Source organism: Asterias amurensis, chromosome 19 (assembly GCF_032118995.1).
Source record: "Asterias amurensis chromosome 19, ASM3211899v1".
Taxonomy (NCBI): Eukaryota; Metazoa; Echinodermata; class Asteroidea; order Forcipulatida; family Asteriidae; genus Asterias; species Asterias amurensis.
Genome location: NC_092666.1, coordinates 8,111,472 through 8,128,087, shown reverse-complemented (window position 1 = coordinate 8,128,087; position 16,616 = coordinate 8,111,472). Strand labels below are relative to the sequence as shown.

At 35.9% G+C, this 16,616-nt stretch overlaps 1 protein-coding gene across 5 annotated transcripts in view; it reads left to right on the top strand.

Moving 5' to 3' along the window:
- The window catches only part of LOC139951357 (uncharacterized), a 50,375-nt gene that overhangs the window by 26,660 nt on the left and 7,099 nt on the right, over positions 1 to 16,616 (top strand). For 4 of the 5 annotated variants that reach the window (XM_071950215.1, XM_071950218.1, XM_071950217.1 and 1 more), the window contains 10 exons: positions 329 to 1,340; positions 3,070 to 3,119; positions 3,812 to 3,917; positions 4,458 to 5,080; positions 5,470 to 5,613; positions 6,013 to 6,186; positions 12,007 to 12,078; positions 12,528 to 12,593; positions 13,504 to 13,576; positions 14,153 to 14,202. In XM_071950215.1, coding sequence (XP_071806316.1) covers positions 329 to 1,340; positions 3,070 to 3,119; positions 3,812 to 3,917; positions 4,458 to 5,080; positions 5,470 to 5,613; positions 6,013 to 6,186; positions 12,007 to 12,078; positions 12,528 to 12,593; positions 13,504 to 13,576; positions 14,153 to 14,202 — 2,370 coding nt within the window. The remainder of the gene's footprint in view (positions 1 to 328; positions 1,341 to 3,069; positions 3,120 to 3,811; positions 3,918 to 4,457; positions 5,081 to 5,469; positions 5,614 to 6,012; positions 6,187 to 12,006; positions 12,079 to 12,527; positions 12,594 to 13,503; positions 13,577 to 14,152; positions 14,203 to 16,616) is intronic. The other variant, XM_071950216.1, reaches the window with a different exon arrangement.

Below are 16,616 nucleotides of genomic sequence, written 5' to 3'. Positions count from 1 at the left end.
TTAATAAGCTACGTTGTTGGATGGGTCTTAAGCTTGACTAGATAATTGGTTACTTGTTACTAAAGAATCCATTACTTTGGATGCAGCTTCCTTTGGTTGAAACTAGTAAAAAGTATCGTTATTGGTCAATCTTTAATCAATCTATAAGAAATACTCTAGTAAGTTGACCTTGATCCCTCAATTCTTTAAATATCTTCATGGACCAAGACTTCTTACAGTTGAATGCCCTATTTTATCTTTGAGATAGTTTCCCCCATTCTTGCGTTTTAACCTTAATCTTTTCATTATTTCAAAAATGTTCTGATTTATTTGTTTGTTTCCTCTGAAGCATATGAGACATATCTCAAAGGAAATTTATGAGCTCTCAAACCTGGTAACAACAGAAACTCCTCCTCAGTTACATTCATTGGTGGAGAAATTGATCAAAGAGCAGGAACAGCTTGTAAACTTCCAACAAGAAATGGCTACAAGTGTAAACCAAAGAGCAACTGACAGTCAACTGGATCAACAGACATCAAGAGACTTGTCAGAATTAGATGTTCTTTTGAGTAAGATCCACTTGGTGTCATTAAAGCTGAATCTACATAGGATGAAATCTGTTGATGAAGCTCAAGTGATAACAGACACCAAAGTATCAGAGGAACAAGATCAAGACAAAATGAAGAAAGCCCAATTTACGTTACAGGAAACATTGAACAATCTTGGAATAGAGCTGAGAAGAAGTTATGGTTCTTCACGTGTCCAAAAGTATGATACAAAATTGTACATGACAGAGAGTGTATCTTACTGTCAACAAATGCTAGTTGATGATTTCCAAAAGTTGGTTTCACAGACCTTGCTAGTAAAGAAGCCTGCCTATCAAGAGCAGTACATGAAGAATCTGAATGTGCTCATTAACACACAGCAGCAATTGGTTCAAAACCTCACAGATCTGCAAAAGCAGAAAAAAGGCAGCAAGCTGGAGAAAGCGTTCTTTAAGCAAGAGGATCTACCTGCAGGAGAGGTTGGTAAACAGCAAAATGAGTTTGAACTGATCACAGAACAGACTGATTTGGTGAAAGATTGTCTCCACTGGGTGCAATGTCATAGAGACTGGCAAGAGCAGCACATTGGTCATTCCATCTTTATGGTGATATGTTCTGTATATTCTGTGCATCGTATTCATGGTAGGTTGTCCCATGGTATTGACTTCTGGAAATACGTCATGGAGAGCGTCACAGATTTTATTGACATGACGATTTATGGCGAAAATGAAAAATTTGTTAACAATGAAAAGGAGATCATGCTCAGTCAAATAATGTTCTTGCATAAAGCTGAAGGGACAAGGACTAAAAGACAAGGTAAGAACAAACTTATTTCTTACAGGGAATTGGATCAGATCATAAACTGCCCACACATATTAAGGAAACTTTTTTTTTAATCAGGTGTAACTTTATTATTTATAACTCGCTTTGTATATGTGATATTATCAATGCAGAGCTGAAGTGTTCCTCTTTAAGATAATACCACATTTGCAATGATGACATGCTGGACTTTGCCACCTTAATGAGAATGAGCCAAAGTCGCAAATCACATGTGCCAAAATTAGCAATTATTTATTTTGTATTTATTTATTTATTTTAAATCTTTAGACATACACAATAGTTGCAAGTTGTACAGGGGCTGTCAAGGCTAAAACAAAAGTATAAAACTGTCATCAAAAGATGTGTAAAACCAGACCCCTGCCAACGATAAAAATATAATTATACAATATAAAAAGGTGATTGCACTGAAACATTTAAGAATCACACAATAGAAATCATTAAAACACAACAAAATCAGACTATTGAAAACAAAAAAACTACACCCACAACAAAACACCGCAGCAATAAGAGGAAGGGACAACAATTGAAAATAATAAAAAACATGGACTAAATGTGTTAATGTGTGAACAAACGAGTTGACACTGTAATTCAAACAAGCAAGACAACTTACTGATCTCAATGCACTATAGCAGACAAGAAGTTCAGTAAATACCCAAACAAGTTGTGTTTCAAGAAATTAGGGCTAAGTGCTCACTGGTGCAAATCTTTGTGTAAACCATTCATGGTTCGGAAGCTTGACCGGTTTGATTATTGATCAAAGAGCACTGGACTCGAGCTCTGCTGTTTGACCAGCAGAGTGTGGGTTCGAATCCCGGTCGTGACAATTGCTACATAAAATTGGGGAGGTAGTGCTTCCTGCTCTACCGGCCAGGCTTTGGACTGATGATACCCAAGCCTACATCCGGATGGACTGTAAAAGGGGTAACGCTGTTTCAGCCCTAGGAGTAGGTGGCAACGGCCTCTGGACAAAAATAATTGTAGCCCACACCTTGAAGTGGGCCTTTTGTGTGTGGCGACTTGCATAAAAAAAAAAATATATATATAAAAAAAGCAATTTTGGCACATTTAAATTGTGACTTTGCCTCATTGTCATTCATGTAGCCAAATTCAGCAACATGTCATCATTGCAAATGTGGTATCATTTAAAAGAGGAACACTTCAGCTTTGCATTGATAATATAACATATATACAAAGGGAGTTATAAATAATAAAGATATACTTGGTTAAAAAAAGTTTCCTAATTTTTTGTGAGCAGTTTACATTTAACAATTCAATTCAGTATTTAATAAACTTACACTAAGCGCAAAAATAACTTAAATGTTTTACATTTAGGGCCTACACCTATGTGCATCAGGCAATGTGAAGTCAGTTCTTGAATTGGTCTCAACGTTTCGACTACCTTGCTCTTGTCAATGATTAGAGCAAGCTGACTCCACAGTAGTGCAGTTAATTACGATCCTTAAGTAGTCGTCCGAGCCAACTTTGTATACCTTCTTCCCAGATAGTAGTTAAAAACAGGACAGTTCTTCTCCGAACTGAGAAGTCTCCCGAACACTCTGATAGATCTAACTCTACCTGGCAAGTAGATACACACACATGGTGTTACCACAAACCAAATATATATTGATATCTCACCATGCAATGCTTCAAATCCTATCTATAAACATCACTCATTGATGATATTTAAACTTGTAATTTGCTTTAGAACAAGCTTCAGTTGAATCTGGAGGGTCTCCTGAGGCTACCATAGTATCTGTAAGTATTGACTATTCTTAGTATTTTGAATTTGTGGATACAAAAATCTCTAAATTATTGCTGAATAAAAATCGCAAAAAAATCCTATATAGTCTAAGATGCAACGCAAACAAGGTGCAATTAATTATTGATTGGGTTTTAACAAATGGTCAATGAATATGTTTAATAAACAAAGGTACACTATTTATCTTGTACCAACTAATAATATCTCAAAAGCAACGTCAGAAGTGTCAGAAGGGAGAAAATGCAGGCCAGCACCTAACCTGGCTACTGTGGGGGCAATACCTCCGTCATTTCCCATTGTAACTAAGACTGGTCTTAAAGTATGGAGAAGATCTCAGAATGCCATTAGTTTGAAAATATCCCTGCCAGAATTACATTCAGCTCTTCGCTGCACTCGGTTAAAGGTAAACTCTCCCAAAATGTTCCTCCGATGAGTTGTAAACAAATACAGAGGTCTGGAAGCATCCATCAGTCTTGAGTAATTGTGTCCTATCCGAAATCTTTTCAAATTGTCTGCCAATCAGTTTCAAGAACGTACATGGAACTTGAGATAGCACATTATCTAAAATGTCTTGTTTGGGTATAAAGTAAAAGTGCAGAGTGTCTTGCTTTTACCACAAAGTGGACTCATTTTTACTGGACAACATGAGAGTGAATGTACAACCAAAAATATGTTTTTTTGTGATCAGGATGTCACTGACAAGCCCATTGATGAAGACAGCAATCTGGATGCTGCAGGATTTACTTCAATCACACAGACTACTCAAGCAGATACACAGATGGCACTAAAAAATGGTGAGCAAACTGTCAAAGGCTGGTCCATAAAAATTTGAACTAAATAATGCCTGGCTATTACCATGAGGAGAAGCACTGTAGTAGTAGAGGATGAGTATACCTTGCTTTTTTGTCATGATAATCATCTAGGAACTTGCACCTTTTATGTGTATTAATTTTTTTAAAGGAAAACAAACCTCTAGTTACTTCAACTGGGGTATTTCTTAACCAAATTGCCTTTTGAAAATTGGCTTAAAAAAAAACACATGTGCTAAATTCGTGCAACCTAATCCTTCATGATCAAGTAAGGTTTGTAGAGACACCATGCAAATAAAAAGAAACTCTCTGACTTGTGGTATTATAAGAATAACTGATTGTTAACCCGGTTCTTTTCAGAACCACTGCAGCTTATAGAGAAGGTTTATTTACATGGTGTCTCTGCAAACCACACTTGATTGTTTTCCAACTATGTACAATTTGAAATCCCATTGAATCTCATATGCCTCCTTTCATGATTAAAAAAAAACATGTTGTGAAAGTGATAACTTTGTTATTTTCCAGAAACGCCTTCCCATCTTAAAGATGTACTGAATAAGTTTAACAACCATACTAAGGACATCAGTGCCAAAGAGAAGACTGGCATCTTGCTGCAGTTACCATACATGGCTGTTGGCTTCTTCAATAATAGAGGTGGCATTTTGGCTCTGGAGAAATATGATGTGCACCTTATCATTCCGCATGGTGCAATACCTGAAGGCCCTCCCCAGCTGGTGTATATCTATGTCAACCCTGATGAAGTAGTTGCTGATACAGTCAATAGTGAAGAGGAACAATTGTCACCAGCGGTTCAATGTGGTCCTCCAGGTCTCACATTCAAAAAAAGTGTGGTGTTGTCTTTTCCTCATCATGCAGAATCATCAGATTGGGAGTTTACTGCCAAGATGTCTTCAGCTTCTTCAGAATCCTGGCAAGCCCTTGATAGCAGCACTGATGGTCAGTTGGTGTCTGCTCAGGGAGACAAAGCCATTTTTCTGGTCAAACATTTCTCTCTGTTCACATTGTTCGGCAGATCCTTGGGTAAAAGTCGAAAACGAGTAAGAGTTGGTGCCTTTGGAGACATCTTTGATCCAAAAAGTTATGCTTTTCGGGTTTACGTTTGGAAGGATGACAGGGTCTCTGAGCAGGTACTTGAAAATCGAACTAAATCTATTTAAATTGATTCATGCAAAACATTAAAAGAATTATTTTAGACACTTTTAAACTGTTCTTCTTCACATGCATTTCAAATTTTTAGCATTCAAATTAGTGATTACAGACCTATTGGAAGAACAGGCTCGTCTTACTTGACAGCAAGTAGCGTCTTCAAAAACAAGTGAAAATAGTTGTACCATTGTTATTACTAAAAACTAGATTGCAGACTTGGAATCTTTAACTTGTTATAAAGTTACAAACGGTTACACTTCTGCTGATATAGTTGTCTTTCATTTTGCTTGGGTAAACTTTAGTTTAATATATTTTTGTTTCATTGTGATTTTGTTACAACCTTTTTATTATTTTGGGGGGTTTTCCTCAGAGAGTTCTTGAATTTGAGAAGGAAAGAACATCTGAAATCTTGGATGCCTTTAGAGATCTGCAGTTTCGCAAAAATCAAGGGCACATGAGTGTGGAGATGACAAGAATCGATGAGGGATGGGAAGTGAGACCACAAAACAACCAGGTAAAGAAATCTTATACAGGTTCATCACTTGAATATACATAACATGTAGTTAAAAATAGTTTGACATTTTGGCTTGGCTGATCTTGATTACATAAATGTAGTCAAAACTTTGTTAAACAAGCAATTTTTAAGAGACTCGTGCAATTGTCAAGGGAGTTCTGCTTCAAGTAAACTGTACTTTTCATTAATTAGATTTTCAAAGATAAGAACACTTAATTCACAAAAAAGTACAGATTTTGACAATTAAAGCAGTACAAAATTCGGCCAATTTGCTTTCTCACTGTATTAAAACAAGACAAAAGAACCTCAGAAAAGATGTTTTTTTATATAGCTACAAAACAAAACAAAGGGAAGTATCTAACTTTTCTCACAAGTTTTCCTCCCACCTTATTGTTTCAGGAGATCCATAAAGAGGATGTATGGGTGTTCTCTCAGAATTCAGTTTCATTCAATGTGAGTAGCAGATCCAGGAACGCAGATGATATTCCTTACATGGCTGTCAATTGCTACCAGCAACAAGAAAGAGATGATGGGCAAGGGAGGAATATTCTACTCTCTGTTGGGCCAAGACCGGTGGGTATTTTCAGACAATTATTGAAACATTGTAAGAGAATAATATGAAGACGGAAAGGTCATTAAAGAGATCATTCGTGTTAAACAAGTTTGAAGTAGTTTGCTGATGTACTTTGTTTCCCCAATGTTTAGAAATAGTAAGTCACAATAAATTGCATAAACACATTTGCACACTATAATCCAGCTCTCCTGCTAGACTGATTGAATTCAAACCTGTTTGAGTATTTTCAGTCAACGGACTAAAGTCCCATCTTTGCAGTGACTATCATTGGAGTTTTAGTTATATTAAGAGTCAGTTCAGGTAAATAGTTGACATACTTGCTCACGGTCAAAAAATGAATTTTTTTTATACTTTGTGGGTGGAAGGGCCTTGGGGTGCAAGTAAACAAAATTGCCTTTTCAATTCTATATATAGCCCGTTGCCATGGTTACGGCTCATTTAAATTTTTTGCCATTTTAGGTCAATTTTGGGGTCTGAAAAACTGGTTTTTAGCTCATATTTACAACTCCACCCCACCAAAATGCAATATTAATTAAAAAAACCTTTTATATCACTACAAAGCATCATCCTTGGCCTTCCTTGCGAAAAAAAATTATTGCTTTAAATATCACCCTTGTGTTATTTTTGCATCCTGCATTACAGTATGTTTTTAGAACTTGCAAAATCGACATTTTTACCCTATTTTTGGACCCCAAAATGTCAACTTGCCAGGGGTCTCAGAAAATTTTCCTTTCGTCTGTGATTAGGGCCAACATTGGTCTTTCCATATCTGGTGTCAAAAACTTGGGCAATTGTATCCTGTTGGGCCAGTACTGCCTCAAAACTAGACTTTTTTCCCCAAAACATGAAAAATGCCTTTTTAAGGGTCTTTTCACATAATATCGACATACGTGTCCATGGTAAAAGAACATGAATATTTTTCCTATACTTTGTGGATGGTAGGGACTTGGGGTGCAAACAAACAACATTTACATTTCAAATCATAATATAACACGTTGCCATGGTAACAGTTCATTTGTGTTTAGGCCACTTTGGGCCGATATTGGGGGAATGAAAAACTGTTTTTTTAAGTTAATATTTACAACTCCTCCCCACCAAAAAACAAAATTATTTCATAAAACCTTTTACATCACTACAAAGTATCATCCTTGGCTTTACTTGAGACAAAAAAAATATTGCTATAAACTTCACCCTTGTGCTATTTTAAGAACGTGCATTACAGTATGTTTTTAGAACTTGCAAAATCAACATTTTTACCAAATTTTTTCGCCCTCAAAATTCCATTTTTTCAGGGGTCTCAGAATATTTTCCTTTCGGTTTTGATAAGGGCCATAATTTGTCTTTTTATTTCTGGTAAGAAAAACTCGGGCAATTGTATCCTGATGTAACAGAACTGTCTCAAAAATAGACCCTTTTCCCCGAAAACATAGAGAAATGCATATTGAAATATTTGTTTCATTTTGAATTTATAACATGAAGAAGTTAGCTATAATTCCATCAATCTGGCAGCTTTTATAAGCACTTTGTAGGTTTAGTGCATTACCAAACATTGATCAGGACTTGTTGATGACCTAAATCTTATAATTTGCCCCACCCCGGCCCTGGCCCAATCATATTTCTTGACATTGCATAAAATAAAATAACAGTTTTGTGAACAGCGCCTCTTTTTTGAAAGTCACATTTTTTAATTCCCCTTGCACATCAAGAAAGTTTGTACTGTCTTTAATGTTTTATTGGTTCTCGGAATATTTCCCTTTTTGTTTTGATGGGCTATCATTATGGTTTGCATGTCTACTGGGGAGAAACACTTTGGTTTATTGTATCCTGTTGTGACACTTCTGCCTCAAAAATGGTAATTTTTCCAAAAACAATAAAAATGCATTTTGAAGTTATCCCTTAGTTTGAATTGATAAAAAACAAAAACGAGCATGCTTGTTAAAAGAATATGGCACTGTTTCCATGCTCTTTAAGCCACTGAGTTCTTGTTTTGTCATAACTACTTTACCTAGTTGTACAGGTATGATTCACATTGCAAGAAGAGAAGTAGTGCGATGAGCAATCTTTACTGTTCTTGTCTTTACATGGCCTTATAACAGTCTTCTTGGTCCCCTGCCCGCTACCAAACTAAACATTATCATCCTAATCAGAACAAAGAGGCTCTAAAAGTACTGTATCCAAAGTATCTAACCATTTAGCCGCTGTACCGCCCAGCCGCATTATAGCGATACACTGTATGCGGTACGAGGAAACCTCGCTAGCTTGTGTTTGTAGAAAAAAAGGAACATCAAAAGAAAACTCGATAGTCATTAGTAGGTCTACGCATTTGTTAATATATCTAGTTGTTATAGTTCGTTATTAATTCTCCCTTCACAGTTGACTTGTCGAAGCTAATGATAATGAAATAATTTAGCTCTTACGAAAAATAAAACGCTCATTAGTAAACAGGAAACTGTTCATCATTTATGATATTGTCAAAAATTAACGCCTTCGCATTTAATCAGTATGAGCATTGAGCCAGAAAAAAGCCTTGAAAAGCTATTGTGTTCATTTTATCCGTGCACAAAAATATTCGCCATAAAAATTACCGTAGCCGTTTAACGAGAGGCATTTATTGTTCCCATGAGTACTTTTATACAAATATTACCGAAAGGGTTAAAAATTGTGCATACACATTAACCATGGCTATCTTTTAAAATTTGAACTATGATTCCAGTAATTTACTGCAAGACTCTTGAGAAATTGGATTTCAGCAAACTCGGGCGGTGCAGGGACTAAAGGGCTAAATTGCCATCACCTGCTTTGGCCTTCTGTAAGCAGTTCCCCCATCTATGGTGGGGTTCCTTTCAATTGTACTGTTGCAAACAATAAAAGAGTTAGTTTATTTAACGTGATAAACAATTCAATGTTTTTTGTTGATCGTTCTCAGAGACATATATAATAATTATGAATTAGTAAGATAGTGAATGGAAAAAATATCAAACTAGCCTGAATAGACTTTTGTCACTGCAAATGCATCTTACTTATTTATGTTCAGCAGGTGCAAGTTTTTACAACTTCTTTCAATGTTGTTTCATTAAAGGAACACGTTGCCTTGGATCGGTCGAGTTGGTATTTGAAAAGCGTTTGTAAACGTTTATTAAAAAATGCATATGATTAGAAAGATATTTTAAAAGTAGAATATAATGATCCACACAAGTATCACTCAAAAACATCTTTCTAACCATGCATTTTAAAACAAACCGTTACAAACGCATTTCAAAGACCAACTTAACCGATCCCAGGCAACGTGTTCCTTTTAAATAATCTCTTACGCTCATCTTGCAAATCGTTAGTATCATTGTTTTTAATCAGATCTTGGCAAACTTTTCCAACACTTTTAAGCCTGCTTTTTAATTTCCCACGTTTGTGTTGGACATGATTGGATGCTCCAAACCATCTGCCGCAAGCACAGAAACTACATTGTTTATGATCTCTATCTCTAAGAAAAGTTTTACATTTGGTAGCTGGCAGGGACCAAGGAGAGTAGGCCCTGTATTAAAGACAACTTGTAAAGAATGCTCATCGCACTCTACTTGCAATGGGAATCATACCTGTACAATAGGTAAAGTAGCCAAATCAAGAACTCTCAGTGCAAAGCATTGGTTATGGTTTGGTTGGATACCATTATGTTTAAATAAAAACTTTGTATTCATTACTCAAAGGGCATGGAAACAGTGCCAGATTTTTAACAAGCATGCATTGTTTTTGGAAAAATTACTATACTTAAGGCATGATCAGTCACAACAGGATACAATAAACACAGTGTTTCTACCCAGAAGACATGAAAACACCAATAACAACCGAACACTTTCACAAAAAGAGGCGCTATTCACAAAACATTGTTTTATGCAATGTCAAGAAATATGATTGGGGCTGGGCCGGGCAAATTGTAAAATTAAGGTCATCAACAGTTCCTGATCAATGTTGGGTAATCCACTAGTGCTAAGGAAAAGCTGCAAGATTGAAAGAATTATTACTTTTTAATGTTAGAAATTCAATATGAAGAAGAAACAATTCAAAATGCATTTTTCTGTTTGAGGAAAAAAGTCTATTTTTGAGACAGTACTGTTAACATCAGGATACACTTGCCAAGTTTTTCTTACCAGAAAATAAAAAAGACAAATTTTGGCCCTGATCAAAACCGAAAGGAAAATATTCTGAGACCCCTGAAAAAAATGAAATTTTGAGGGCAAAAAATATGGTAAAAATGTTGATTTTGCACGTTCTAAAAACATACTCTAATGCACGTTCTAAAAATAGCACAAGGGGGAAGTTTATAGCAATATTTTTTTGTCTCAAGTAAAGCTAAGGATGATACTTTGTAGTGATGTAAAAGGTTTTATGAAATAATTTTTTTTTTTGGTGGGGTGGAGTTGTAAATATTAAGTAAAAAAACAGTTTTTCATTCCCCAAGATCAGCCTAAAGTGGCCTAAACACAAATGAACTGTTACCATGGCAACGTGTTATATTATGATTTGAAATGTAAATGCTGTTTATTTGGACCCCAAGTCCCTACCATCCTACCATCCACAAAAAAATGAAAAATATTCTTTTCTTTTTTTTACCGTGGACACGTATTTCGATATTATGTGAAAAGACCCTTAAAAAGGCATTTTTCATGTTTTGGGGAAAAAAGTCTATTTTTGAGGCAGTGCTGTCACAACAGGATACGATTGCCCAAGTTTTTGACACCAGATATGGAAAGACCACTGTTTGCCCTAATCACAGCCGAAAGGGAAATTTTCTGAGACCCCTGGCAAGTTGACATTTTGGGGTCCAAAAATAGGGTAAAAATGTTGATTTTGCAAGTTCTAAAAACATACTGTAATGCATAATGCAAAAATAGCACAAGGGTGTTTTTAAAGCAATAATTTTTTATCTCAAGAAAGGCCAAGGATGATACTTTGTAGTGATATAAAAGGTTTTTTGAAATAATGTTGCATTTTGGTTGGGTGGAGTTGTAAATATGAGCTAAAAACCAGTTTTTCAGACCCCAAAATCGGCCTAAAATGGCCAAAAAACAAAATGAGCCGTAACCATGGCAACGGGCTATATATAGAATTGAAAATGCAATTTTGTTTACTTGCACCCCAAGGCCCTTCCACCAACAAAGTATAAAAAAAATTCAGTTTTTGACCGTGAGCAAGTATGTCAACTATTTACCTGAACTGACTCTTAAGAACTGTTGTTTGTTGTTAGTGTTTACATAAGAGAGTTTATGTTGAGTTTGCAGTAAATGAAGATTGCATAGTAGTAGCCATTGACTTGACCGACCTAAGTAAACTTGTTTGTAAATTTGTGTGCCACTCTACTGAGTTTTGTAACCTCTCGATTATGTTCGACATTACACAGTCATTTTAAAGGCAGTGGACACTATTGGTAATTACTCAAAGTAATTATTAGCATAAAACCTTACTTGGTAACTAGTAATGGGGAGCTGTTAATAGTTTAAAACATTGTGAAAAACGGCTCCCCTGAAGTAAAGTAGTTTCGAGAAAAGTAATTTTCGACGAATTTGATTTTGAGACCTCAAGTTTAGAATTTGAGGTCTCGAAATCAAGCATTTGAAAGCACACAACTTCGTTTGGCAAAGGTGTTTTTTCTTTCATTATTATCTCGCAACTTCGACGACCAATTGAGTTAAAATTTTCACAGGTTTGTTGATTTGTGCATATGTTGAGATACATCAAGTGAGAAGACTGGTCTTTGACAATATTACCAATAGTGTCCACTGTCTTTAATGGTTCTCGATTGTATTCCTCTTCCATGCATATTTCAGAATCAAATGGGAAATAACAACTTGATCCAGATCCGTGATGCTCGGAGGCCTCCGGAAGCACGCAATCGAATGGTAATAACTGCTTTTATTTAAAGGGACACACCGGCTTCGTTAGGCTATATGTGCCAATTTTGTTTTACCAAAACATGACTCCTAATGAAGAAGAACGGTTCTTAACAAAGTCATCCAATTGATCAGTTTGCAAGATTTTTTTTCAAATGGCGAAGGTCACGTGATTTATTCGAACCAAAAGGTGGTTCGGATAAATCACAAGATCTTTTGATTTTTTTTTTACTTCCAGCCGTACTACCAACAGAAGCAAAGTTTTTACTTTTTGCTTAATACAATTATTCAGAACAGATACACTTCCATTTTCCCCCTACGCTTTAAATCTAACGCTTAAGATATGGTTTCCATCCCTCAGAATACGCTTACAATCCCTGATGCAAATTTAACATTTATTGAATAATGATAATTACAAATGATACAGTTAGAGGATTACTACTTTTTGGACTTTACAGCCTGACGAACTCCATACCAGTGGGAGTGGTAATAATACTCTTCATTTACCAAATATTGAAGTCGATGTGAGTATAACAGATTCACCATTATTCAACAATAGGTATTCAAGTCAATAAATTTAAGAAAAGAATGTTTTATTTGTATGGAAAAGGGAAACACGTGTTGTGTTAAAGTCACCTGGAAATAGATTTGTTTTTCTTCAAACATTAGAGTTTATGTTAATGAACAATAACATAATTTTTTGAGTAATTGTTTGTAACGATTTATATGTTTAAAAAATCTATAAAGTTGTGAGGGGGTCACTCCGCCTACCCATTTTGTGACGTCAATCGAGGCAGACTTTGCCTCGATCGAACATCAAACACACGTACGTGCAAGTACATGCAAGTCCTAGTCGTGAGTTTGTACGTTTCAAAAAAGGTTTATTTCTTGCATTTTCCCGGCAATGTCGACCAGGTGTATTGCTGCTAGTGTATTGCTGCTGGAGGCAGCAAAACAACTTAAAATGGGGTCAGTTTGCAAAGTGGTCCGGTCCGACATCTTTTCCAGCGCTGTGCAGCAAACACTTCGCGCCGTCGCGCTTCAAACATCGCGCCTCGATTGACGTCATGAACAGCGTCCTCTCGGGTCGGGCCAACTTTTAATTTTGTTAATAAAATGGAAACTAAATTTTTAGAACCTTAGTTAACTGTTTATTCATATTCCCCCCATCAAAACACATATTTTAGTGACAAAGGCTTTATTTTGACAACATACCTCTTCCAGGTTACTTTAATATTTGACAAACAAAATCTCTTTGTTTTATAATGTTTGCAACAGTTTAAACCTGCTCTGCCTCTCTGTCAAGACATCACATTTTCTGTAGATTATACAACCATTTTATATTGATGTTGCACTGTCTTGCGTGTTGCTATTTTTTCCTTCCTCAAATACAAAGTATAACAGATAATCTTTTGTTGTTGTTCTGCTATAAAGGGAGCAATTCAAAGTGCAGTCGCGGGGAATAGACAACGCCCGGAGTTGTTCGGGGAACTTATAAGCGCCCAAAGTAAGCCAGTTTGAAAATATTTTGGCATCTTATTAGGTTAACCGACATGAAGTGGTTAAACAAAATGATTAAAGGTAACTTTCCAAATTTTAAAAGAAGCTTTTACAGGCAAGGAAAAAAAAATATTAAAAAATAGCAACCCCACATCAAGTTTTAAAAATTATCATAAGAGCAGGGTTTGTTTCATATCCTATTAATTAGGCCCTATATTAATTTTATGTATCAGACTCATTAACCAAGTGTTGGCTTGACTTTTTGGGATAGGTTTAATTAACTTGGAACTTAGTTCATTTGTGCTCATCAAACCGTTTTACCCTGACGTAAACATGCTTAACTCAATGGCATCTCTGGTCCTGATATTCGACAAATTTTTGTTTAACCTATCAACTATTATAATTTTAAGTTATTTTAAGTTATTCTTCAGCAAATATTTCCCTGTCAACCATTTTAGTTTAAAGTTCAAGTTATTGGAAATTATTTTTCATCAAATGTTAAATTTATCAATCATTCTAATTTAAAATTGTTTCTAATTTTTCTGTCTTTACCTCTCGACTGGATCTTCAATCAATAAAATAGCAGATGATGAGCCTGAACCAATCTTGCCGTTTCCCAACCGTCTGCCACTGGTAAATACATATAAATCTTTAGGTATTCTAATACTGTGGGTACACAGTTTTGTTCTATTGATTAAATTGTAACTACACTTCTTGCTCAAAATGTACCGAATTTTCACAAAGAGCATTTTGAAAAGTGGTGATCCAGTTTTTTGTTGAACATAATAGTCAGGTTTATTGTTGACCACAATATCTAGTGAAACTGTTTCTCTTACATAATTGTTACTGTACTAGTTTAGTGGAAAGTGCTCAAAGGCAGTGGACACTATTGGTCACTACTCAAAATAATTATTAGCATAAAAACTCACTTGGTAACGAGAAACGGCTCCCTCTGAATTGACGTGGTTTTCGAGAAAGAAGTAATTTTTCGCGAATTTGATTTCGAGACTTCAGATTTAGAATTCGAGATCTTGAAATCAAGCATCTGAAAGCACACAACTTCGTGTGACAATGGTGTTTTCTTCTCTCAATCTCGCACTTTCGCTGACCAATTGAGCTCAAGTTTTCACAGGGTTGTTATTTAATGCATATGTTAAAGGCACCTGGAAATATATATTTTTTTCCCCCTTCAAACATTAGAGTATATGTTCCTGAACAATAAAACAATTTTTTGAGTAATTGTTTTTGACGATTTATATGTTTAACAAATTAAATAAAGTTGTGTGGGGGTGACTCCGCCTACCCTTTTGTGACGTCAATCGAGGAAGACTTTTCCTCGATCGAACATCGAACACACGTACGTGCAGGTACATTCAAGTCCTGGACGTGAGTTTGTACGTTTGAAAAAGTTTTTTTCTTGCATTTTTCCGGCAATGTCAACCAGGTGTATTGCTGCTGGATGCAGCAAAACAGATGGTGTCAGTTTGCCAAGTTGTCCGGTTCCAGCGCTGTGCGGCAAACACTTCGAGAATCCGGAATACACTACACATTTTGACATGAAGAGAAAAGTTCTTTTCTAAAACATGACGCCATCACAATAATTTTTCCAGCTAGTGGGGAAGTCGAAGAAGGTACCTGAAAGACGTAACAAACCTAAAGGAGCATTTGCCTAACGTGAAAAAATCAGGTATTGTTTCAACTTTGAGGGCATGTTTTTAGCTTGCGCCAAGCGTCACTATGCTGTGTTGGTACTGCATGCGATTCTTTGCGCCTCGATTGACGTCACATACAGCGCCCTCTCGGGTCGGGCTTTTTTTCAAATTTGTAGATAACATGGAAACTAATTTATGTAAACCTTAGTTGTTTATTCATATTCCACTCATCAAAACACATATTTTAGTGACAAAAGCTTTATTTTGACAAAATACAACTTCCAGGTGACCTTAATGTACACCATGTGAGAAACTGGGGCCTTATTCATGAATCCTTCTTAGGCCTTAGTAAGCACTTACGTGTTACTAGTTCGTTCTTAGCGAGTTGCGTCATATTCACGAAGCACTCGTAACTTCAATCGAGTGCGTAAGTCCTTATTAGTGCTACGTGGGGTGTTTTCTGCTTCGTAGCGTTTTCTTAAGCCCTTTTTCAACATTCCTTTCAACAGCTTTATGTCAATTACAACAACTTTTAATATGTTCTACAATCCTTGCGACATTTGCTCAAACTTTCTCAAAATTTTTGAGAATTTACTAACCTATTTTTTCTCACTTTTTAGTAAATTTTTCGTGATTTTGTTATTTTATTTCATCATTAAATAATTATTTATGTTTATTTATTTAGTTAATAGTAATAATAATAGTGGGCATTTATAATGCGCGGGTATCCATCTAAATATGCTAATGGCGCAGTGACACAATAAACAGGAAAAAGTTATGAAGTCCTCATTAGATGAGGCTTGAGGGAAGTTTTGAACAAAGCTATTGATGGAGAAAGTTTAACATGATCCGGCAAGTCGTTCCTTAATGAAGGAGCAGCACAAGTAATTGATCTTTCACCCCATGATGTTTTGGTCAGGGTTTTTTAAAAGATGTTTGTTATTAGATCGCATATAGACTGGCGGTTGGAAGTATGGGGTTGGAGTCCTTCTGAGAGATATGGTGATAAAGTGCCTTTGATAATAATGAGCAATAGACATACACAAGGATCTTGAAGATGATTATATCCTTAATGGGTAGCCAATGTAGATCTTGTAGGATAGGTGTGATGTGACTCTAGTGTTGGACCGGGGTACAATTCTGACGGCAATATTTTGAAGGCGAGACACTGATAAATTTGATTATTATGCAGCCCATAGAGGAGAGAGTTTCCCATGTCAAGTCGGGAGGTTACAAAGGTGCGAACGAGTTGCTTTGTAGTATTTACTTCATTTACTTTATTTACTTCGTTTATTTATTTATTGTATATTTTTAGTTTAGGGGTAACCAACTACATTTTGTACTCTCATTGCATGTTTGCGTCGTGTGAAAGCTTGCGAAATCTCTGAATGTCAT